Source organism: Procambarus clarkii, chromosome 5 (genome assembly GCF_040958095.1).
Source record: "Procambarus clarkii isolate CNS0578487 chromosome 5, FALCON_Pclarkii_2.0, whole genome shotgun sequence".
In the NCBI taxonomy this organism is placed as follows: Eukaryota; Metazoa; Arthropoda; class Malacostraca; order Decapoda; family Cambaridae; genus Procambarus; species Procambarus clarkii.
In genome coordinates, this window is record NC_091154.1 from 1,321,773 (window position 1) to 1,348,342 (window position 26,570).

The 26,570-nt window shown below is 41.6% G+C and overlaps 1 protein-coding gene across 2 annotated transcripts; it reads right to left on the reverse strand.

The window, feature by feature from the left end:
- Positions 1-3,431: 3,431 nt before the first annotated feature.
- On the reverse strand, positions 3,432-24,329 carry Rabex-5 (Rabaptin-5-associated exchange factor for Rab5). 2 transcript variants are annotated; one of them, XM_045752425.2, is made up of 12 exons: positions 24,086-24,329; positions 22,921-23,125; positions 16,595-16,752; positions 16,240-16,328; positions 13,469-13,634; positions 12,669-12,798; positions 10,792-10,889; positions 8,958-9,217; positions 6,690-6,821; positions 6,334-6,444; positions 5,983-6,108; positions 3,432-5,271 (listed from the first exon to the last, which is right to left on the reverse strand). In XM_045752425.2, the coding sequence occupies exons 2-12, from the start codon at positions 23,106-23,108 to the stop codon at positions 4,381-4,383; spliced, it is 2,349 nt and encodes a 782-aa protein (XP_045608381.2). In that variant the 5' UTR covers positions 23,109-23,125; positions 24,086-24,329; the 3' UTR covers positions 3,432-4,380. The 2 variants fall into 2 exon arrangements, with proteins under 2 accessions (XP_045608381.2, XP_069194002.1); XM_069337901.1 differs by lacking the exon at positions 24,086-24,329 and adding an exon at positions 23,415-23,547 and having other exon boundaries at positions 4,222-5,271.
- Between the last annotated feature and the right edge of the window lie 2,241 nt (positions 24,330-26,570).

The following is a 26,570-nucleotide window of genomic DNA, read 5'->3' on the forward strand; positions in this document are numbered from 1 at the left end:
TTTTCAATTATATAACTTTGTAAACACAATGACTTGCATATAGTTAATCTGGTTATGTTTCATATCCTTATAGAAAAATAAATGCAAAACAATATACTAGTTGGCAACATTAGTGTTGCAAGATTTTGCTGTGATTAAAACTTTAAAAGAAAACACTTAAAAAACTGACCAATCTCTTTCATATGAAGCTAAAAATCTTGGCTTTAAAATGATAATGAACAAATTTACAATAGAATGAAATGACTGAATCGAGTCAGGAGCCCCTAAGAAGACGGGAGTAGACCGACAAGCAGAGCGCGCGCTTGGTATACTTTCAAGGGCAGACTGACAAGCAGAGAGCGCAATTGGTATACTTTCAAGGGCAGACTGACAAGCAGAGCGCGCAATTGGTATACTTTCAAGGGCAGACTGACAAGCAGAGCGCGCACTTGGTATACTTTCAAGGGCAGACTGACAAGCAGAGCGCGTACTTGGTATACTTTCAAGGGCAGACTGACAAGCAGAATGCGCACTTGGTATACTTTTCAAATGTGTGTTCTTTCTTTCTTTCTTAATATTTGTTATATTAACACTTGCAAATACAAATCCTATTGTATTTGTGTCTGGAAAGTGACCAAGATATTCTATAGTAATGTTCAGGTGTGTTTTGTAACAAATTAAAGGCTGCCCATGCTGACTTTAATTATAATTGAGTGAGCAATTACCAACATTAACACAAAATCAAAAATGCTTCTGGCAATGTATGATAATTAGCTCTTACAAGCAACTTATTTGCATTGTGCAGTTAAAATTATATATTTTATATAAATATGAATTTAGTACATGTCTAACTCTTTAGGCAATTTTTGATTATTAATACACACAATGCTTATTATACAGTGTTAAAAATACATTATGGAGAGTAATATTGTATTGCTGCCCATATACAATCATGTGGAAACCCATACTTGGAAATAAATAGAAGAAATTATCAAAATCTAGCTTGATATACACGGAAAATATTTGGATATTTAGATCCACACCAAGGTCTGGGTGTAGAGTGAATATTTGTTATAGTAGTGAACTTCAGTGTTTAGTATTGACATTTACCATAAAATGATACCCTATTGCAAAAAATCATTACCAAAAGAAATAAAACCATATTGGTAATTAATCTACAAGAAAAAGGCCAACAAAGTAATTATCAAAAGAAAACACAAAACCTGGAAGATATTTGGCACTGTCTGCAGTGCACAGCAGTGAGAAAGTCTGACATATCATTCACGACGCTAATACGATGATGGCAGCAGGACACGACTTATGTGGTGACAAAAGCGCACCAAAGCAATCCACCAACGCTTATCAAACAAATAATTGCATATCAATAATCCTGAATACGTCAGGAACACAAAATATTCTATACTCAAAATACTTTCTCCAGCGAACCAGGCACACCAGTCGGACATCAGCCCAAAGAGAGCAATGCAACCGATGCCTAGACAACCTGACATTCCATCCTTCTAGCACTCTACCTACCCCAAACACCATTTCCACCTCCCCCCCCCCCCACCATGTATCTATCGGCATGAATTTCACCACTCCCAACCCCAAGAACTTCCATACACACACACGGACTATTTAAAACCATTACTTGAGTATGGAGCTCCAGCATGGAGCCCACATCTTGTGAAGCACAAACTTGAGGGAAGTTCAGAAATTTTCAACCAAAACCAAAATTGAAACACCTCGATGCAGAAAGGACGAGAGGAGAGAATTCCCCCTCAACATGAGAGCAGAGAAGAAACTGGGGGGGGGGATATGATAACTACATACTTCTGTCAACTACATACTTCTTGACAGTTTTGTCGAACTGTCGAGACATGGAATGATGAAAACAACATTGAGACAGGGAATTAGTGGGTCAGATACAGCAGGGGCATAAAAAACTAGATCTTGCTTCCTCCCCCCTTCCCCCTCCTCCCCACAGCCACTGATAGGCAAGTACACCCTTCCCGGCTGCCCTCTATCTTCCTCACCATGCAATAACCCCCATTCAAATTTCCCACCACCAGAACAACCTCCTACACCAGTGGAATCAAGGGTGAAAAGTGAGAACGGACAAAAGAGAGTGATGCTTCAAGGTAATGTGCTCGGACATAAATAATAATACAGATAAAGCAAACGAACTTGGGGAAAAGATCTCGAAAAGAAAACCCGGATGTAATAGCACCCAAAGAAGTGAAATTGTCAAGTCATAACAAATGAGGTGTTTCCTCAGGAATACTTAATAGTGAGGAGGAATGAGAGGGAGGGGGAAGTGGGCATGCTGATAAGTAAGTAATTATCAAAAGAATGCACCAAGCTGGGGAGGCTATGAGCACCGTCAAATGTGCGGGACATTCAAAAAACTAAATATCACCAAGGATGCCAATACAAGAACAAAAGCACATAAGGCGAATAACATCAAAGGTTTCCGATTCACCGAGGATTCTATCGAGGGACAGTCAGGAGGGCCGGCTGATAAAAGAAGTTTCTTTATAGAGCTTTCAGGAGATACTGTGGTGGATTCAGAGACTACATAATGGGCACCATGATAATGGGAGGACAAAAGGTAGTAGCAGTAGTGATATATATAATCCTCCACTAAATGCCAAGACCCAGTTAGGCATGACAAACATGGCTATTATTACTGTAATAGAAAAAGAAATCTCTGTTGCCTTTTAGAAATGCATCCCAACTACTAATCATGCTGCGAGACTTCAACACTGGAAATATAGACAGAGCAGAAAACCACATGGAGAGATATATAGAGCTAAGCTTTTGGATGCAACACCAATAAAGTTTTCAAGTTATTTTGTCAGGGGACCCACATGAAAGAGAATGACGAGCCAACTAGACTTGACCCGATAGTCACACTGAACGAGTTGGACATAAGGGAAACGAAATTGCTCGCTCCCATGGGAATGATTATAGTGTATTGATGTTGAGTATCAGGCAGAAGCAAGAAGAACCTACTCAAGGAAGAGATCAGAAATTAAGAGGCTGGCATCATGCAGGGAAAATCATGAAGCTATCAAACTGTTTAATAAATGTAAACAAAGATACCATGGTTAAGGAAAGATGTACAGGGTTTTTGTAAGTGGCTGCATAAATGCTTCACGAATCCTGGCATTGGAACCATACTAATTGCAACAAGGAAAATCTGGCGTCAACATCACCACCACCTGCACTGACTCCAATACCTGCAAATGATCCAACATCAGATATTGCTTCCACCGTTTCATTAACAGGATGGTCACACACCTAGCACGAGGCCCTTCCGCTCATGACCCCAAGTCACATGTGCACAGGTTAGCCCAGTGTAGCTGTGTGCACGTCATGCCGAACACCAGAAATACACCATTACTCTCTGACCATCTGGAAAGGTGCCAAGTGTCAGACCAAAAAGAGAATTATACATTCAGATAAAGACAGTTTATTATAGAAGAATTACTGGCAAATAGTTAATAAACTACTGTACATAAGATTCATTTATTTTTTTAAATATCTGCTTAAAGAGTTGAAAAGTAGTGCCAAATATTTCACATGTCCAGTAACTTGGCACATGCCAATTGCACTCTTAAGACTCGTTACAGTGACCAGAGAAAACTGGGTTAATTGCACGATACTGAACACCAGCAAGCAATAATCTTTGGTGTATATACATATATGAATATATATTTTTGTTGTTGGGTGGCCGTAGGTCTCCCAGACACTAGATGTGCCGAGACAACCCACGACATCATGTTGGGTGGCCGTAGGTCTCCCAGACACTAGATGTGCCGAGACAACCCGCGACATGTTGTTGGGTGGCCGTAGGTCTCCCAGACACTAGATGTGCCGAGACAACCCGCGACATGTTGTTGGGTGGCCGTAGGTCTCCCAGACACTAGATGTGCAGAGACAACCCGCGACATGTTGGGTGGCCATAGGTCTCCCAGACACTAGATGTGCCGAGACAACCCGCGACATGTTGGGTGGCCGTAGGTCTCCCAGACACTAGATGTGCCGAGACAACCCACGACATGTTGTTGGGTGGCCGTAGGTTTCCCAGACACTAGATGTGCAGAGACAACCCGCGACATGTTGGGTGGCCGTAGGTCTCCCAGACACTAGATGTGCCGAGACAACCCGCGACACGTCATATTCGCTGGAGATCACGCATGCACCACCCTACAGCACAATGTAAAAAATGGCACAAGATACATTCATAAATAGATATATTTGATGCAAGCTTATGATAAATTTGCAAACGTGCAATGAACACCTTATAAATCTCGATATAAAATTTCAAAGTCGATTTACCTACATAAAGCCGCAACAGTAAAAAAATAGTAAATTAAGTATGGTTACAATTGGTACTCAAAGAAGACTATCAAACGTTTGCACAATGTCCCCTAAAACATTATACACCTTCTCTATAGTGTCTTCTCTCTTGAGTGGCCTCTCGGAGGACCTTGGGCTAGCACCTACACACGACGTGTTGGCCCGGCCTTCCGACCCCGAGGCCGTGGGAATGAGAGGTGGAGGGAGGGGAGGCTGGGGACCTTCCAGCGGAGGGGGGAGTGGGTCAGGCGTGCTGGCGAACTGATGCATGTGGCCAGTGTCGCACGGTATACTGGGAATGCGACCTCCCTGGATGGTGAATCCAGAATACGACGACTGAGGGCAAGGACGAGGAGGCGGTCGAGAGGTGCCGTACGGAGAATTCCGCGACGACCCGAGTGAACTGACTCTGGGACTGATTGGTGGCGGAGCGATTGAATGTCTGGGAGGTAATGGAGGTGGTGTAGCAGAGTTGGTGCGCTGGATGAAGGGCAATGGAGGAGCTGCCGCCGAGCTGGCAGACTGAATAAAGGGGTTTGTGAGCGAGACGGCCGAGTCAAGAGCAGGTGGAAGGTTCCCGGAACTCATTTTCTTCAAGCCTTCATCTTCAAGTGGGCCAAATGAATCTAATAGATCAGGTAGGGATGACATGTTGGATGGCGGTGAATCGTCAAGGAGAGTTTTATTTTCAGAACACTTTATAGTCTCCACACCAAGATGGGTGTGTGCACCTTTGTCACTAGCATCCAGTGATGACAACAGTCCAGAGTCCAAGCCTGACAAACCCTGCAGGAAGGACAAGCTCTGCTGAGCTGCTAAAATATCTGGACTGAGAGGGGGAGCATCTGTTGTCTGCGGAGCTTTCAAACTGCCGTCTTCACTCTTGCCACCTTCTCCGGCAGCTTTGGGCTTGTTGCCATCCATGGTCTGTGGACAACATTACATATGTTATAGTTTACAAATTAAAAAATAACTTTATGAATTAGTATTTACTACACGATCCTTCATTACTGCAAGTTGGAAAGGTGAGGCCGAGGAGCAGAAGGTCACCCCTGCACTTTGGCAGGCAAGAATTATCAGGCAAGAACCAGGGGAAACCTCAAGCACAAAAGTTGTATACACGACAGGTGTACAACAGTGGGAACCGGTCAGCCGAGCGGACAGCACGCTGGACTTGTGATCCTGTGGTCCCGGGTTCGATCCCGGGCGCCGACGAGAAACAATGGGCAAAGTTTCTTTCATCCTATGCCCCTGTTACCTAGCAATAAAAATAGGTACCTGGGTGTTAGTCAGCTGTCACGGGCTGCTTCCTGGGGGTGGAGGCCTGGTCGAGGACTGGGCCGCGGGGACACTAAAGCCCCAAGATAACCTCAAGATAACCTCAAGATAACAAGGCCAGCAGGCGACACAGAGCTAGACCTCACTTCCCTGTAGTCACTCAGAGTATTAATAGCCAAGTACAGTATGGCTAAACCACAGCTCTACCTCTACACCAGTTAACATTATTCAGTTTAAAACTAATAAAATTCCTAAAAAAAAATATATTTACACAAATGAAAATAAAAAGGCCAAAAAAAAAAAGTACCTGCAAAGAAAATAAGTACATCATGCTCGGTCAGTGTGGGACGCATCACCCACCTGCGGAGTGAGGGGCGGCGGCAGCAGCTCTGACACTGGCACCTCCTCGTCAATGTCCGCCTGCCGGGGTCGGATGGTCAGGGGCGTCCGCTCGAGGACACCAGCAACCTCTCTAGTCACACTTTCCTGCAGTAAACCATTCCCAATAATACAGTGTATAACAAGTTGACGTGTCTGTGCTCTAAACCCTCTTAATTCCCTTCAGGTGTGTGGCCAAACACCCCACCACATTGTGTGTGTGGCCAAACACCCCACCACATTGTGTGTGTGTGTGTGTGTGTGGCCAAACACCCCACTAGGTAGGTGGGTATTTAGTGTAGCATGCACAAACTGCCAAGCCACTACACACACCTGTACATCGTCCATCTCCTGCACGAGCGAGTCGGACTCCGCAAGAAGGCGATCCATCCGTGCCTGAAGGTCATCGAGCGTCTTCAGATTCTGCTGCATGATCCTCATGCCCTGTAGGTAGGAATTACATGCACTCTCAAAAACAAACGATTAAGACCCATAAAATAAAATGCATGTCCAACATTGGCAGATGTTTGGGGCCAGCCTCATTCAACTTTTCATGATGATTGGTAGGTGTTAAGGGACTGTCATAGGTAGGTTGGGAAGCGACCCCATTGCCACCCTTAAAAGGGAATCGGCTCCCACTGTCACCACATCCCTCCATCTACACCTTACGGAACATGTTAGACGCTCACCTCACACAGCCAGACGCCTCCGTCTACAGCATTTGGGGGCAATGCTACACCCGACATGTAGCGTTCAAATTCATCCGTTGTCAACCCTAAACTCTCTGCTGTCATTTTCTCTATGAAGGCCACTGCACAACACTGAAAAAAAATTGTCAAAAGCTATTGCTTCACATAAATACAGCATTAAATGTAAATAACTGCCCCTTTCTGCTGGGACCCCCATGGTGGCTTTTTCTTCAAAAACTTACCATTAAATATTACATAAATGTTAATGGAAAGTCAATAACATCAACTTATCAAATACCATTTGAGGTACATACCATGGAAAAACATTTGTACAAAAGAATCTCTCCATGTTCATAAAGGCATTAAGGTAATCACGTGTCTGATAAAAACAACTGCAATGCACTTCTTTTTTTCCGAACTACTCTGCAACAATCACCACCACGGCAAGATCCACCCTAGTCCAAATGTAATGGACCACAACAAGCCTTCACCCGACAACCTAAATCTTTCCAAACATCGTCGTCGTGTGATGGTAGTGCTAGGGGGCCGCCTTGCACAAGTTCATCCATAACACTAAGCCTTTCCAAGTCCTACTTAGTCTCACAAAACTTCCAAGTACTGATGTTGCAAACTGCCAATTAGCTTACGTGGCCAGTACCCTCCCTCAAGTCCAAGATGGCAGCACCAATGCCAGCATCCAGTACACTGCCTCGAGTCCAGCAAGATGGCAGCACCGATGCCAGCATCCAGTACACTGCCTCGAGTCCACCGAGATGGCAGAACCGATGCCAGCATCCAGTACACTGCCTCGAGTCCACCAAGATGGCAGCACCAATGCCAGCATCCAGTACACTGCCTCGAGTCCATTCACAGTCTTCCCAATTTCTCTTTCCAACTATTAATGGGCTCAAAATATAGGATCAGTCAAGCACTTTCATTTTCACTGTGCAGCGAGTTTGTGCTTTGTATTCACCTACCTTGAGGCTACCTTGAGGTGCTTCCGGGGCTTAGTGTCCCTGCGGCCCGGTCGTCGACCAGGCCTCCTGGTTGCTGGACTGATCAACCAGGCTGTTAGACGCGGCTGCTCGCAGCCTGACGTATTACTTCACTGACGTATACTTCACTTTTATAGTACTTTCACCATTCAGAATGGCTTAGCACTTTCTCCTCATAATTACCTTAAATTGCATGTACTCTATGGAAAAATATGCTCTCTCGACATAACTGTTGACAAGTCCAGAGCGGCCGCCTCTGGCAGTGGGTTCTGCATCTTTCGGCTTCCGCTACATCTACAGTAATAATCCATGACGAAACATTTATATTGGTCCCTCTACCTTGGGTACATTCATTTACTCCCTGGGTCTGGCCGTCACAAAGTTCATGGCATTTTATTTTTCTTTAACTTACTGGCTACCCTCATCAATAACACCTGCCTTGGCCTTTTGGACTTCTGATCAATTTTGGCCAATTGAGAGAGTAGTAACATGTTACAATTGATTGTTCATCAATTGAGACATCCCACTCATTGTAATTTGCACAAATGGGATGCCATATGCAGCATATGAAATTCAATGGCCACTCCTCCTATCTCCAGGATCCACACTGCTGGGCTCTTTCGTCTGTTCCAACCTCGAGCTTTTCAGTCTGGTGTGTAGCGGCTTAGACCCTGCTTCAACCATCACTACAGCAAGCAACTTACATTGTGGCTCCAGAGCTTCAAGGTTCTGCACATAAAGGTCATTGAAGGGCACCGTTCTTAGCGTCTGCACTATGAATACATCATAAGACCTCCATCCCCCTCTCCCTCACACCCTCTACAAGAGGTTCAAATGACAGGCAAGTCGAGTCCTCAGGATCGGAAGGACTCGTGTTAGGATGTGATTAGCCTCGAGGCAAGGGACCAGGTAATTGTATGGGTGCTACCTTCTGGTTGTAGACGAGTGTAGCAGCCAAGTTAGCAAACGGGGCGGCTTGCAAAAGTGCTACTTGGCAGCTTGTATGATAGCAAGCAAGGCATGGAAAGGTCGGAGTGTTACAAAGTGAACTTTCAGCGGTTAGTTTGAACTGTATCAAGATTTTCACCAGTGAATCCCTAGCACAAATATAACTTCGACATGAATGCTTAAAACTTCCCATTGTGCTGGTGCAAAGTGTTATGATTTATGCCACTGAGACTAGGATGGATCTTGTGTTAGGGAGCATCCAAGTGTACTGGTCTGAAAGATCTCAAGTCACTTCAAGCCTCATTTGTTTCAACATTATACATACCAAATTGGTGAAAAAATACCCAGCTTCCCCACTCTGTAGGCTGCTCTGCTGGGCAAAGTTGGTAATATAAGCGATATTACTGTGGAGGAGTGGTGGGCTGGCCTGCAGCACACAGTAAATGAGAGCTGGAAGGAAGTCGTCTGCAGATGCGGGGACGCCACCTCTCGACTGCTTCAGGAGATTCAACACGTGGTGGCTGGACGAAACGAGGCACTTCAACTTGTCAGACGGGACTCGCTTGCTGTTCATCTCTATCAGTTCTGTGAAGAGAGGAAATGTTCAGACTCTCGAGCCACTTCAAAATATCGCACAGACAGAGCGCACTCATTTCTTACCCCTGCAAGTTGGCAGAGGCACTGAGATTCATTCCTACAAGCCCTACTAGTCATACCCATTTATACATCTCAATTGTTTTTTCCCCACTATCTCCCAGCCCCGGTGCATAGCAAATTTGTCAACAATGAGAGCAGGATTCACATCCACACCAACGGCACATGCAACAACACTCGTCTTGCAATTTCTAAAGCAACTGTTTGCTGATAATGCACGGTCTTTATAGAGAAATGCTATGGATTCAATAATCCATGTTAATATACTTCATATGTACCACAGCCTTGCACTGTGGAACAAACTCCTAAGTGCAGTGAAGCAGTTTTGAACAAATCAACAAGAGCCGTGATTGAGACACACAAACTCCGGTTTGTGTCTTGGAGAGGCTGCAAGATCCGCCTGAGGGCAGTAGCACTCCCAGTTGCAATACACTTTACCACGTCATGGCACAGTTGACCAAGGCACGTCTGGGATCATCCCGGACACAGGTTCAAACCCTCATCACGGCCCTTGTGGATTTGTTTATTTGATGTATCACGCTATTGTGATTTCTGTGTGTAAACAGTTTTGACTTTTGCTCAATGAATTATACCAAAAAGTATAGGCTATGCAAGGGACTGTAAAACGACTATTGACATCACAACCTACAACAACGTGAAGGAAATGCCAAGGATTGGTGTGAGAACCAGCTATACCCCCATAGTCTCAGTACAAGGACCCCCACACAGTACATTACTGGGTACAGCACACAGCTGTGCAGTAACCATACATTGTGCTCAACTGTCAACTTGGGCTTCAACCACTTTGGATAATCGAGTCACCAGTAGAGGGGAAAATATTAGTATACAAAATGCAAGTGAAGAAGCATCTATTCACATTTCATGCCAATTTCTTGAGCTGGTCATAATTTATAATTATTTGTTTCCATCAGAAATATTAGCTAAACATGGAATAAAACATATATGGAATTACCCTTCACAATCCACCAGCTTCTATCTCGCCATATATATACAAAGTTGTATCTGAATCTCAAGACGACTACTAGATTAAAAAAAAAAAACGTTGCTTATGCAGGTTTGAAGACAAAAGGTAATGAAAAGTGAATGTAGTTTTCAGCATAAGAATAGCCGAGTTTGAACTAAATTATGCACCAAAACCTCTTGCTACAGTAAGGAATTGGCAGGAAAATCAAGCTCTCGGCCAGGGTAAACTCCCAGCTGTGTGAGCCAGAGTAACACACCAGCTATACCAGCTGTGTCGGCCAGAGTAACGCACCAGCTGTGTCGGCCAGAGTAACACACCAGCCGTACCAGCTGTGTCAGCCAGAGTAACACACCAGCTGTGTCGGCCAGAGTAACACACCAGCCGTACCAGCTGTGTCAGCCAGAGTAACACACCAGCCGTACCAGCTGTGTCAGCCAGAGTAACACACCAGCTGTACCAGCTGTGTCGGCCAGAGTAACACACCAGCTGCGTCGACCAGCGTGAAGGCCTCAACACTTACCAGTTATAACAAGGTCCAACGTCTCCCTTACTTCATCACTCGTCTCCTTCACCCCACATTCCAAGTGCTGGCTGCTTACCCACGCAAGACTTCGAATTCTGAAGACACAGGATGAAAGAGTAAGATCTATGTGAAGTCATAACACATAACTTAAAAAGCAGAAAGCAATGATAGGCTGTACAAAAAACAATACAAAAAAAGTGTTGAATGTAATGAAATGCTTCTTTCTTGGGGGGAGGGGGGGGGGGGTTTGGCTCCTTGTTGCTAGCCGCACTGAAACAGTTTCACACTCCTAGATCCCATCAGCCCTAGGAGTCCTTATAATAGGCTACTGCATACCAGGGGCAAGAAACTCTTCCCCCATCACGGAGGGCCCATAATATTCAGATTGTGGCTTTGACCACAGTAGTTTCTCTTGTCTATACTAGGCCGACATCTGGGCTCAGGACCGGGCTCGGGACCGGGCTGATGACCTAGCTCAGGACCTCAGGATCATTATAAACATGAAGGTACTGTATATGCAACTTATTTTAAGCTAGTCTTTGTAGATGCAACACCAGCGTTAGAGACCTGATCAACCACAGACAGGATTCACCAAGCAGTTACAGAAGTATGTACTTACGAACCTGTACACCTCTTCTCATTCTTTGGCGCCATTTATTAAACAGTTTATAAGCTCCGAAGCACCAGGAGGCTGTCTAAGACAATAACACTTGATTGGAAAGTTCTAATGCTCGTAAAGTTTTTAGATTCCCTGAACAGGTAACCAGGATGAATAGAAATATCCCTCTCATTTGGATACCCAACTCAACAATCTGAAAATAAAAGAACTGACTATTTAGTCCATCCTGGACATTTAACCAGTCATTACACTACTTGATAATTGTCCAGGACGGACTGAAACATCGTCAATTCCTTTATCTTCAGATATGTGGCCCGAGCGTCTAATTTTCAGCGGCGTTATTGAGATTTATTGTCTACATCACTTTCACATGTGGGGGGGGGGGGTATTTGTCTCAGCCATGCTATTTTACTTATTCTCTGCTTGCCAACCATAGTGCTTGCCATAGTGCTTGCCAACCATAGTGCTTGCCAACCATAGTGCTTGCCAACCATAGTGCTTGCCAACCATAGTGCTTGCCAACCATAGTGCTTGCCAACCATAGTGCTTGCCAACCATAGTGCTTGCCAACCATAGTGCTTGCCAACCATAGTGCTTGCCAACCATAGTGCTTGCCAACCATAGTGCTTGCCAACCATAGTGCTTGCCAACCATAGTGCTTGCCAACCATAGTGCTTGCCAACTCCACATCTTTCCATGACATTTTCATTCCATACTATCCTCCTAACTTAACAAATACCTCTCAAAATGTCCATTTCTACAGCTGTAATTCGGCATTTCTCATGCCACACCAGCATGCAACATCCGAGAACATGGGCCCAACACAATTACTCTATGTCAGCCTTCTGGCTGCCTCTCCCATCTTTTACTTCCCACCGTTCGCTTCCCTTCCCAGATTTACTCTTCTCTCAACTTCTCCCACCCAAAAGTCCTCTCGTCCATTACATCCCCGGGCAGTTATAAAAGGTGGACACGGGCAAGACAAATTAGTCAGCACTAGACATGTGTATGCGGCAGAGGTGGCAAGAACGTGGAACCCGCCAAGAAGAGTCCATGGAACCCGCCAAGAAGAGTCCATGGAACCCGCCACCATTCACATTATGAACAGCAAATGTGTTACTAAGGTTTGTGAGAATGTATCAACCACCAAAAAAATATAATATAACAGGATGTACCTTCTTGTGTATATTTTTATATACTGTATACAATATATGTACCGATACTATTAACAAGTCATGAAATGCATATATTTTACCTATTCTGAATGGCCAAATCCTTTTCTTCATTAACAGCGTTGACAGAGCTGATCAGCGCCTTATACAGGCGTGTTGTTATGTAGCGTTCCGTGAGCTCATTGATCTTGTCTACTTGATCTTGTGTTAAATCTGAAAGAACAAAATTGTGAAAGCTTTAAATACACACAAAGTTCCTGAGACCTGGAACTTTAAGAACAAGAGGTCATAGATATAAACTAGCTGAACACAGATGCCGAAGAAATATAAGAAAATTCACTTTCGCAAACAGAGTGGTAGACGGTTGGAACAAGTTAGGTGAGAAGGTGGTGGAGGCCAAGACCGTCAGTAGTTTCAAAGCGTTATATGACAAAGACTGCTGGGAAGACGGTACACCACAAGCGTAGATCTCATCCTGTAACTACACTTAGGTAATTACACTTAGGTAATTACACACACACACCCAAAAAGGCACTAGATTCATTAGTATAATATATTATACTCACAATCCAATTAACTATGAAGGGAAACATATCTGGAAAATCTTGTGCAGAGCAATGTATAACTTTTATACAGGAGAGAGCTTTCAGAGATGTGCACCTATTTTACAAGAATACTTTGTGGGAAAAAATGTGTTAATATATATCAATGTACACTTATTGAAAGTAAATTTGAAAACACGGCTGGCGTATCACCACGTACTGTACTCGCATTTAAGATACGACATCGAGCTTAACCTCAATGTTATAACGATGCATTCGATCAGTCAGAAAAAAAAGTATTTTCATGAAATATTACAAGCTGACAAAAGAGTACAACATACCATGGTAGGCACTTTGCATGGTGACCATCTCGTTCATGGAGTTGTAGAAGTCGTGGACCTGTTCACCAGACTCGTCCACAGACTGGAACTCCACACACCGCACCATCTTCTCTACAAACGAGTTGATCTGCTTGCTCACTCTAATTTGAATGTCCTTGCTCAGAGTCTGGAGAAATAATATTTTTTTCCCATAAATTGAACTAGTTTAATTTTAATGCAAATCTGTACTTAGGCTTATTGAGGACCTTTTAGGCCTAATTCCCGGGTACCTATTATACTCATAGGGCAACAGATCCATCAGGTGAAAAGAAATGTACCCATTTCTGTCCTGCCTGGGGACTGAACTTGGGTCCCTTAGCCACTGTGCTGCTCGCCTTCCAAATGCGGCATCCCCCTCCCCTCCCTTTTTTATATAAACATTCACAGGAATAAACCTAAACAAGAAGGAAACCACAAACTATGGACTATCATGCATTTAATGCAATCACTTATGAAACCTCTCTTTTCCTAATCATGGCAGCTTTTTAACATTTATGTAACACTAGAAATTGAAGACAACGAAGTTTCGGTCCGTTCCAGACCATTATCACAAATAGACTTGATAATGGTCCAGGAGAGATCAAAATGTCCTTGCCTCAATTTTTAGGGTGTGGTTTGGTCAACATTTTTCAGCCACGTTACTGTGCCTTCATCTGCATTTATGTAACAGTTTACGAGCTCTGATACTTAAATAACCTATCTTGAGGTTATCTTGAGATGATTAGCCTAAGGCGAACCTAAGGCGAGGTTATTTATAACACTAACAACCTTGGGTTGTGAGGTTTCAAAGCTTGTAAACTCTCTTAACCACCGTGCTGTGCCGAGCTTATTGTGAAATTAAAGAACTAGGTAAAAAACTATGAAATTTAAATGTTTATTCAGGTAAAGTACATACAAACAAGGTGTGATACAAACATTGATGGATTTATAGATAGAGTTAGTACATACAATGCCTAAAGCCACTATTACGCAAAGCGTTTCGTGCAGGAAAAACACTAAAGACTAAAACTTAATACTAATTGAGATTAGAGTATAAATTGTGTTGAGAAAATATAAAAATAAAAAAGGGGGGAAAATATGGCAGAAAAATAGTAAATATACAGTTTGGTCAACAAACAGCATTGTTTAAAAATAGCAGACATGGGTTGACATTATAGGGGTAATGTAGGTTACAGGGAGTTAATTAGGTAGTGTTTAGTTTTACTCTTAAACTGGTTGAGAGAGGTACAGTCTTTAACATGGTTGGGAAGGTCATTCCACATTCTGGGTCCCTTGATTTGTTGAGCATTTCTAGTTTGATTAAGTCGTACTCTTGGAATACCAAAATTATGAGGGGAATTATGAGGGGATCCTGCCATTGCTTCAATGAAGAATCGAGATGATGTTGCATCATGAAGCTCGGTATTCAAAATGAAACCGTAAGAACTGATCGAGAAGCAAACAAACAAAAGTCGGCGTATTACAAAAAAGTTGCAAAATGAGAACACTCAATACATTACTGCAATTGGAATTTTGATTTTATGGAAAGTGCCAATCTGAGTAAATCCTTTAAACCCTTCCTCCCTACATTTTTGTCCCCACTTTAGTGACAATTTTCTATGGAATCAGACAAAATAAGGGGTTGATTGGGGGATCTGGAGTGATACTGCCATCTGGAGACAGATGGTAAAGATGAACCAGCGGGACAATTTGTCATTGACCACAACGTACCACTGACAGGTACACGCCCAGTGATGGCACCGAGTTAGGCATATACCTAAAGTACTTCTCAATTTTCAGGTTATGTTCAGTTTCTGTACTAACCGAGACACTTATCTGCTTCGTCAAATTTCAGCCAATTATAATTACCTATCTGTTACAATTATTGATGAACCCATTTGTGATTCCTACGTCAAAATGCTGGATACAGCCTTAGCTTGTATCTAGCTCTCAAAAATCCATTTCCATCACTATACAAAACAGGCATCATGGAAAGGCTCTACGATAGATTACTTTGTAAACAGAGCCCCTGGTGGCCCTCGTGGGCTCCAGGGGACCCCCGAGACCATAACCTCAGCAGGGACGTTGTGAAACTATTCTCATCATGCCAGAGACTTGACCTGAGTGGACAGTGCTCAGGATTTGTTGTCCTAAGGGTCCGGGTTCGATCCCCAGCGGAGGCAGAAACAAATGGGCAGAGTTTCTTTCACTTTGATGCGCCTGTTCACCTACGAGTAAATAAGTACCTGGGAGTTAGCTGCTATAGGCTGCTTCCTGGGAATGTGTAACAAAAAGGAGGCCAGGTCAAGGACCGGGCTGCGGGGACGCTAATCCCCAAAATCATCTCAAGATGACCTCAAGAGATGGCAGTACTATAAGTCATGCTACTTTACTGCATGAAACTAAACACATAATAACCATAAAGCTTAGGGCTCCACCTGAATAACACAGACATGAGATTATAATCAATATAAATGACAATATTAGCAGCTATATGCAGTTCCTCATATAAGTAATAATTTCCATTCTCAGGGGGCATGAAGCCTGTGCTTATTGAGGTCACACTAGGGTGAAACTACCGACCCTAGATGCAACCCCACAACACTTGCCGAACTCCCCATGAACAGAGGCATCAGGTGGAAGTCAACGTGTCCAGCCATTTCTGTCCTGGCCAGGGCTTGGGACCGTCGAGTACGAGCCAAGGATGACAACCACCGGGCTACAGGACCCATTATGACACGACACGTACGTACCTTCAGGAAGTCGTTGAACTCCTGCCCGACACACTGAGATTCGATGCTCAGTTGTCTGCTTGCCTTTGGATGGTCACCTTTGGTAGGGTCTATAACAAACCAAGACAACGGGGAAAATTAATAAAACCCAGTAACCAAGAGCAAGAGCACTTTGATCTGCATCGTTAGGTATAGATAACATACATATTATTGGTTTAAATACATATTTATACAAAGACAAGTTTGAGGTTTCGGTTTGAGGACCAAAACGTCGTCGTCCCTTCACCTTCTAGTGTGTGGTCTGGTCGACAAGTTTGAGGTATGGAAGCTGAAACTATCTCGATTGAACAAACTGACAAGATAAACTACAACGCACCCTTGGTCTGCGACTTGCGGAAAATGGACTTTACGGCTTTAGTCCTCTTGTCGAGCTGCTGCCTTCGCTTCTCCTCAAAGCGATCAAACTTCCGGCTCATCATCGAGGTAGCAGTCGAGGTGAGTTCCGACACATCGCTGACAGATCGGCTCACTTTACTGAAACACAAATATAACATGTTATAATCACGATCATCATCATTACCATTACCAACAGTCATCTGGCAGAAGCGCCATGGCTGAAGATGAAAAGGAACAACCAAATGTAACCTTATTTAATTCCATTCACTTTCACCTGGGTTCTAGGAGACTTGAACGGTGGACCCCACGGGTGTGAGGCCTCTATTGGTCTCAACCTTATTGTACACTACTGTACCAACATTCACCACTCTCTTGCTGGCACATCTTATATACTATGAAACAACAGACGCGCATTTGACTAACTTTAGATTAAAAAAAACTGGTAGAAAACTTTGATGAAAACAGTGTTATTAATCCATGGAGCACATTGCCAGGCAACATGAGAGACACTGACTTGTTGCAACATTACGAGTTCACATTACATACGGGTCAATAGGCTTCTGATGTGTCCTTTATTCTTAAGTCAAAGATTACCACCTTTAAGGGAGGGATTCCCAAGAGGGAAGGTACTACCTAGTTTGCCTCCTTTCTAAAAGAATCTACCTGTTGAAGATTTTGGAGATTAATCCCTTCCATCTTCCACAGGTCGGCCAGAGGCAGTACCTGGCCCCTTGGGGGCGACTCCCTAGGGAAGGGAAGAATAATTGGTCACGCCAATAGGTAAATGAATCAAAGAAATAAAAAGCAGATTGTGAGAATATTTTGCGCTATAATCTCAAGAAAGGTCATTACCGGTACTGTACAATGTCAACATCCATGATAGAGATGGTCGATGCGTTCATGGTCAATGCTGCTCGAACAATGCCACTCTTTATTAATGCTAACTAATGGCATCAACGTTCCTTTGTGCCACATATTGGCTTCCCAGAGGTTACACTACAAACGCAAAATCAAGATAAAACACATATATTAGTGCATCCTAACCATTATCACCAGGGCAATCAGCTGGAACAATGGACATCGTACAGCCACTGTTGTTACATTTATCAGCCAGGACAATAGATACAAACAGATAAAAGATAAAGGTTTCCAACCCACCAACCAATACCAAAAGCAGAAGTGTCTGTAGCCACCTTCACTGGGACTACTTCCTCCAAGGTGAGTGATGGTATTAGGGCGTATACACACACACACTCCCTTCACTGGGACTACTTCCTCCAAGGTGGGTGATGGTATTAGGGCGTATACACACACACACTCCCTTCACTGGGACTACTTCCTCCAAGGTGGGTGATGGTATTAGGGCGTATACACACACACACACACTCCCTTCACTGGGACTACTTCCTCCAAGGTGGGTGATGGTATTAGGGCGTATACACACACACTCTTCACTGCCAAGAATTAGGGGTGACATGATACAAGTCTACAAGTGGATGAATGAGCATAACAAAGGGGATATTAGTAATAGTAATATTTTGATACCTGCTTGATGGGGTTCTGGGAGTTGTTCCACTCCACAAGCCTGGCCCAAGGCCAAGCTTCTCTCACAGACATAACATAGGATAAAAACCCACTTGTGTATATATGAAATTTGTGTAACTTCCTTACACAAATTTCACATATTCACAAGTGTGGGGTTTTTATCATAAAGGGAATATTAATAGGGTATTAAAAGTCTCAACACAAAATAAGAACATGAAACAATGGGTATAAATTGGATAAGTTTAGATTTAGCAAAGACCTGGGTAAATACTGGTTCAGTAACAGGGTTGTTGATTTGTGGAACCAATTATTGCATAACATACTAGAAGTAGGATCCCTTGATTGTTTCAAGCGTACGTTGGACATACTGTATATATAAATGACATACTAGAAGTAGGATCCCTTGATTGTTTCAAGCGTACGTTGGACATACTGTATATATAAATGAGATTGAGTGGATAAAAATTGGTGCTGCCTCATATGAGCCAATAAGCCTTCTGCAGTTACCTTGGTTCTTAAGTATACAAATACAGAGATTATAGTTATAGCTAAGTACATTTATTACACACCCTATATTTATCATGCGAGTGATAGTGTTAAAGGTTACAGAGGCATATAATGGGCTCATGAGCGGAGCCCAAAAATTCATTTGGCCAAGTTAGTGAAGTCTTAATAAGTTAATTATATAGTTCTATATTATATTTTATATATATATATATATATATATATATATATATATATATATATATATATATATATTGGTCCATATTTCTTGATGCTTCTATATTGGAGCGGAGTCTTGAGGTGGGTAGAATATAGTTGTGCAATAATTGGCTGTTGATTGCTGGTGTTGACTTCTTGATGTGTAGTGCCTCGCAAACGTCAAGCCGCCTGCTATCGCTGTATCTATCGATAGATATCTCGATAGATACAGCGATAGCAGGCGGCTTGACGTTTGCGAGGCACTACACATCAAGAAGTCAACACCAGCAATCAACAGCCAATTATTGCACAACTATATTCTACCCACCTCAAGACTCCGCTCCAATATAGAAGCATCAAGAAATATGGACCAATATATATATATATATATATATATATATATATATATATATATATATATATATATATAAAATATAATATAGAACTATATAATTAACTTATTAAGACTTCACTAACTTGGCCAAATGAATTTTTGGGCTCCGCTCATGAGCCCATTATATGCCTCTGTAACCTTTAACACTATCACTCGCATGATAAATATAGGGTGTGTAATAAATGTACTTAGCTATAACTATAATCTCTGTATTTGTATACATAAGAACCAAGGTAACTGCAGAAGGCTTATTGGCTCATATGAGGCAGCACCAATTTTTATCCACTCAATTGGTGCTGCCTCATATGAGGCAGCACCAATTATTTTATCCATATATATATATATATATATATATATATATATATATATATATATATATGTCGTACCTAATAGCCAGAACGCACTTCTATGCCTACTATTCAAGGCCCGATTTGCCTAATAAGCCAAGTTTTCATGAATTAATTGTTTTTCGACTACCTAACCTACCTAACCTAACCTAACCTAACTTTTTCGGCTACCTAACCTAACCTAACCTATAAAGATAGGTTAGGTTAGGTTAGGTAGGGTTGGTTAGGTTTGGTCATATATCTACGTTAATTTTAACTCCAATAAAAAAAAATTGACCTCATACATAATGAAATGGGTAGCTTTATCATTTCATAAGAAAAAAATTAGAGAAACTATATTAATTCAGGAAAACTTGGCTTATTAGGCAAATCGGGCCTTGAATAGTAGGCTGAGAAGTGAGTTCTGGCTACTAGGTACGATATATATATATATATATATATATATATATATATATATATATATATATATATATATATATATATATATATATATATATATATATATATATATATATATATATATATATATATATATATATATATATATATATATATATATATATATATATATATATATATATATATATATATATATATATATATATATATATATATATATATATATATATATATATATATATATATATATATATATATATATATATATATATATATATATATATATATATATATATATATATATATATATATATATATATATATATATATATATATATATATATATATATATATATATATATATATATATATATATATATATATATATATATGTCGTACCTAGTAGCCAGAACTCACTTCTCAGCCTACTATTCAAGGCCCGATTTGCCTAATAAGCCAAGTTTTCCTGAATTAATATATTTACTATAATTTTTTTCTTATGAAATGATAAAGCAACCCTTTTCTCTATGTATGAGGTCAATTTTTTTTTATTGGAGTTAAAATTAACGTAGATATATGACCGAACCTAACCAACCCTACCTAACCTAACCTAACCTATATTTATAGGTAAGGTTAGGTTAGGTAGCCAAAAAAAGCTAGGTTAGGTTAGGTTAGGTAGGTTAGGTAGACGAAAAAACATTAATTCATGAAAACTTGGCTTATTAGGCAAATCGGGCCTTGAATAGTAGGCTGAGAAGTGCGTTCTGGCTATTAGGTACGACATATATATATATATATATATATATATATAATTAATCAGCAATAGGTTCAAGAGCTAGACCAAAACTAAGAAATTTATATATGCAGTGAGCTAGTTACATGTAATTAGATTATGCAGACGGAAGACCAAATGGTCACCTAACTTTAGTCTCTTCGTTACCCATTACGAGCAGGTGATCAGTCTAACAAGGGTTGAACTACCTAACTACCTGTACTCACCCCCACCACACTACAAGCGATGGCGGCTCACTGCTCGCTACATATAGTGCCATCCTTCCTGTACTCACCCCACCACACTACAAGCGATGGCGGCTCACTGCTCGCTACATATAGTGCCATCCTTCCTGTACTCACCCCACCACACTACAAGCGATGGCGGCTCACTGCTCGCTACATATAGTGCCAGCCTTCCAAATGTGGGCCGTCTTGTAACAAAAACTAAACAACAGGCCAAACGGCCCTAACGAATTTCCGCAACGAAACTAGTTTCTAAAATATAAAACATTACATACGGGAACTTCGTGAAATCCGGATCGTGGGTTCATCACGCAATTTCCATTACAATTTAGTTTGGGTAATTATTGTTTTATTTAATCACATTAAAAGTAATTGCTTAAGATTTTAGAAATGTTTTAGCAAGTTTATACTGTACTACAGGCTGCACAAATGAGTACGTGACAGACTTTAGTAAGTTTATACTGTACTACAGGCTGCACAAATGAGTACGTGACAGACTTTAGTAAGTTTATACTGTACTACAGGCTGCACAAATGAGTACGTGACAGACTTTAGTAAGTTTATACTGTACTACAGGCTGCACAAATGAGTACGTGACAGACTTTAGTAAGTTTATACTGTACTACAGGCTGCACAAATGAGTACGTGACAGACTTTAGTAAGTTTATACTGTACTACAGGCTGCACAAATGAGTACGTGACAGACTTTAGTAAGTTTATACTGTACTACAGGCTGCACAAATGAGTACGTGACAGACTTTAGTAAGTTTATACTGTACTACAGGCTGCACAAATGAGTACGTGACAGACTTTAGCAAGTTTATACTGTACTACAGGCTGCACAAATGAGTACGTGACAGACTTTAGCAAGTTTATACTGTACTACAGGCTGCACAAATGAGTACGTGACAGACTTTAGTAAGTTTATACTGTACTACAGGCTGCACAAATGAGTACGTGACAGACTTTAGTAAGTTTATACTGTACTACAGGCTGCACAAATGAGTACGTGACAGACTTTAGTAAGTTTATACTGTACTACAGGCTGCACAAATGAGTACGTGACAGACTTTAGTAAGTTTATACTGTACTACAGGCTGCACAAATGAGTACGTGACAGACTTTAGTAAGTTTATACTGTACTACAGGCTGCACAAATGAGTACGTGACAGACTTTAGTAAGTTTATACTGTACTACAGGCTGCACAAATGAGTACGTGACAGACTTTCAAAGGCAATCCGACCTACTTTCAAATGAACACAAGCCGTTTTTCTTGAGCACTTTCACTGGCTTTTCTTCCGATATACAGTATATATATATATATTTATGTATCTAAATATGCCCAGCTATGTATTTTCACTTATGGGAAAAATATGAACATTTTCGTGATGAAACCCTGAGTGGGATTTTTTTTTAAATCAGAATTTTTTGCGAGTCAAACTGAGTCTGGAATAATATGATTTAGATTTTGGGAGTTCCCATCTACTTCATTCTCACTATTGACCAGAAAATTTATTTTAATTACCATACAAGATCACCTGCAAACTGTTTTATTAAAAAGGACCACAAACATTAATGTGCGGCACCCTCTCAGACCCGCTCGTGCCCGGTTCCCAGACGTGGGGGAAAAGTAATAGTTTTGCAGTGACCTTGTAATGCAAATGTGTTAACTGTGTGTAAAGTACGTGCAGAGAAATATTGCCAAATGTAGCATACAAGTACGAAGCATTCATTCCCCACAACACGACTGTTTATACAACCTGTATTGTTAAATCATTAATGCTCGAACAGTGAACACTGCTTGAAATTATTTGTTATTATAGTATAAAATGTCCTACCGAGAAATAAAAAATATTCGGCATCGTAATCACGGTTAAAATGTGCAACAAAGTCCAACTTACTTGCGGATCTTCTGTGTGGGGTCAAAGACGGTCTTGCGCTGCTGGCTCTTCTGCACCATTTCCTTGTAACACTTGGAGCAGTGACCGTCCCAGGCGGGATTTCCATAGTACCCGCAGCCCGTCCGACACAGGAGCTCGGACTCGTTTATGTGCAGCCTCGCACCCGTCCATGCCGAGTTGGAAGACATGGTTGAACGACCTGCAACTGCGAGGCAAGCTTGTAAAAGTCTGTCAAATCAAATCTAATGTATATTTCAAGCAAAAGTATATTATCTCATTATCTTAATGGCATAACTAATTAGCACTAACTACACAAGCTACAATCCTATTCCTATTTACAGGTAACGGTTCTTCCATCCACCTCTCCTAGTAGAGGAAGCCGAGGTGTAGTCACCGAATGTAACCAAGCGAATTGCGAATAGCCGACAGTACAATTTCCAGTCAAGAATGTAGCACTTTGTGTAGGCAGTTCTAATCGTCTCCAAGACACTTACAGCTTCGACACAGAGCAGGCAGTAGACTACGACCTCATCCAGCTACAACGCTCTCCCACATAGAGCTCCGCGACTCCGGCCACACTCAGCTCTCTGCTCTGCCCCAAGCTCCATCTCAACGTCTACGACACTGCTGTATCCAGGACTACTAAATGAATATGACACTCACCAAACACTGTATCTAATCTACCCAACAACGTAACATAATCGTACGTTACACCACTAATACGCACAGCGTTCCAAACAATGTAGGCCAACTACTACTGTATAACATCGTCATCGACACTTCCAGGGAAATAAACATGCCATTCACCCGGGCTGTTGGAGCCTCGACCCGCGATATACACGAATTTAGCAAAACAATTAATACTTGTAACAAATATTCCATCTGCCTCGTGTTCCAGAGACCAACTGTATATATAATATTTACAAATTTGTAAAAAACGACAACAAACCCACAAAATAAATACTTAACAGCAAGTTATATAGAGGAAAAAATCGAACAAAAATTTCCGGAAAATAGTGAACACACAAACAATTAATGATTAATATTTTACTGCATAATTAAATGATTAATTAGCCCATAATTATACTAGGGTCTAGCATAATTAAATGATTAATCATATAGGAAATAGTGAAACATTAAACCATATAACTATATCAATATTCACCAATGATTTCCCTGGAGCACACAAAGAAGAGCCTTGCTGTCTCACACTGGTGGCCTCGAGCGGCGCCTCACACAGCCTCTCCGCCGCCTGGGACTGGAGCTGGAGCTGGAGGAGGTGGCCAGGAGGGTGAAGTACAAGGAGAGAGGCCGCTCCGCCGCTGCTGGTCAGTCATCAGCTGAGATTGTTATGGTCTGCGGAGACGGCGCCATCACGGCCTCGTACCTGGCTCCCTTCATTATCGTATATCACTATTTTCACACACTTTAACTCTATAATCTATTTAAAAATACATTTTTCTATACACACTACTCTAAAAAATTTATTTTATATACATGTATGTGTCATGATATAACTTAATATTTGTATTAGCATTAGATAAATGTAAACACGTGTAACCCTAAATAACTCTCCACGTTTAGGTAAATTCTATATATCTATTCACTGATTCTGTATAAACAAATAACAATTCATTATTTACTTTTGTATTTATGGTTTAGTGTGTTAAAGTTTACGTGAATTATGATACAAAACTAGAAGGATGTCGATAATTATCGTACATGGAGAAGCCTTAAGGTATAAGTGGTTACAAGACCTTAAGTAGGACTTAAGTGGCCCTCAAGTAGGACTTAAGTGACGCTCAAGTAACACCTCAATGGGCGCTCTGATAGGGCCTTAATGGCGGCTTTCAATGTACTGTACCTCTGTGATAGATTTAATTGGATCTCAATGACGGCTCAGATGACTTTCAAGATCTGATGGAGGGCCATCATTTATTTTGTATATATTTTATTTATTTATATATACAAGAGTTCTTACATTCTTGTACATCCACAAGCATATATATAGTGTTAGTGTTTCGCTATGCTTGACTACACAATAAACTACCATTCACAGGACGAGTATGGGGTGCACAATAAACTACCACTCACAGGACGAGTATGGGGTGCACAATAAACTCGGTAAACAGGTGCCTGGGGTACCAAGAGGTCAAATATGGTAAACTGGTGGGAAATGGAGCCCCAGAATAGCCCTCGTGGTGGAGGCAAGGGAAGATATTGTCTCCTACGTTACAAAAGTCTTAACGCTTACACTGCTCCAAACGTAATATACCATTTGTTCCCTGTTCGAGTTCTTAACCATTTTATTAATCATGCAGACACCTCTCACCTCACATTCTGGCTGAAGCAGGATAGGGAAAGTTGTACATATTTATTTTATTCATATCAACATAATATTGCAGAGTATAAAATGGTTTAGCAATCAAAGCAATCACTTGTAAGTCCTCAAGTCTTCAAAGGATAGAGTTCAGTTTATAGACTTGCATAAAGTCCTTTGTATACTTTTTTACATCCTGTTGGTGTTATAGATTCAGCTACTCGGAACAAGTTCCAAGTAGCACGGGCTATGGTGAGCCCGTAACTTCTTTACCTCCTTTTGGATGTGTTGCTTATAGTAGAGGGACTGAGGCAGTGAACCTGTCACTGAAGGTAATGAGGTTCGTCACACGCAGTTCTACTTCCAACTTTGTGCTGCCAATGCACGATGGTCCAGCCCAAAATTTAGCATATTTTTAGCTGGGCTTGCAGCTACCTCTTGAGTATACTGATATGGTAATGCTTTGCTTTTCAGGTACAGTGTATGAGCACATGCGGGTACTGATGCATGCACGTACAAACATGTAGATGCTAAAACCATTAGAAGTTTCAAGGTGTCATATGAGAAAGAGAGAGAGTGCTGGGAAGACATGAGACCACAAGCATAACTCTCATCCTGTAACTACACTTAGGTAATTACTCACACACATACTGTAGGCACAAATAGGCGACTACACACACACACGGACACACACATTACAGTTTCAAGTGTAAATATGATAGAGCCCAATAGGCTCAGGAACTTGTACACCAGTTGATTGACAGTTGAGAGGCGGGACCAAAGAGCAAGAGCTCAACCCCCGCAAGCACAATTAGGTGAGTACAAATGGTAGGGGGGCTGGTGGGTGAGTGGACAGCGCTTGGGTCTCATAATCCTATGGCCCGGGAGATCGATCCCCGGCGGAGGCGGAAACAGCTATGGGCAGTTTCTTTCACCCTGATGCCCCTGTTACCTAGCAGTAAATAGGTACCTGGGAGTTAGACAGCTGTTACGGGCTGCTTCCTGGGGGTATGGTTGTGTGTGTGTGTGTGTGTACTCACCTAGTTGTGCTTGCAGGGGTTGAGCTTTAGCTCTTTGGTTCTGTCTCTCAATCGTCAATCAACAGGTGTATAGGTTCCTGAGACTATTGGGCTGTATCATATCTACACTTGAAACTGTGTATGGAGTCAGCCTCCACCAAATTACTTCCTAATGCATTCCATTTGTCAACCACTCTGACACTATAAAAGTTCTTTCTAATATCTCTGTAGCTCATTTGGACACTTAGTTTCCACCTGTGTCCCCTAGTGCGTGTGCCCCTTGTGTTAAATAGACTGTCTTTATATACCTT

Bases quoted from the DNA above. Each gene is read 5' to 3' on its own strand.
- Rabex-5 (XM_045752425.2), bottom strand. From the start codon at position 23,108: ATGTCTTCCAACTCGGCATGGACGGGTGCGAGGCTGCACATAAACGAG. The intron at 6,822-8,957 runs GTATGTATAATG...ATTTTTTTTCAG, and splicing joins GGTATTTTTTCACCAATTTG to TGTTGTGCAGTGGCCTTCAT. The intron at 6,109-6,333 runs GTGTGTGTAGTG...GGTTTACTGCAG, and splicing joins AGGAGATGGACGATGTACAG to GAAAGTGTGACTAGAGAGGT.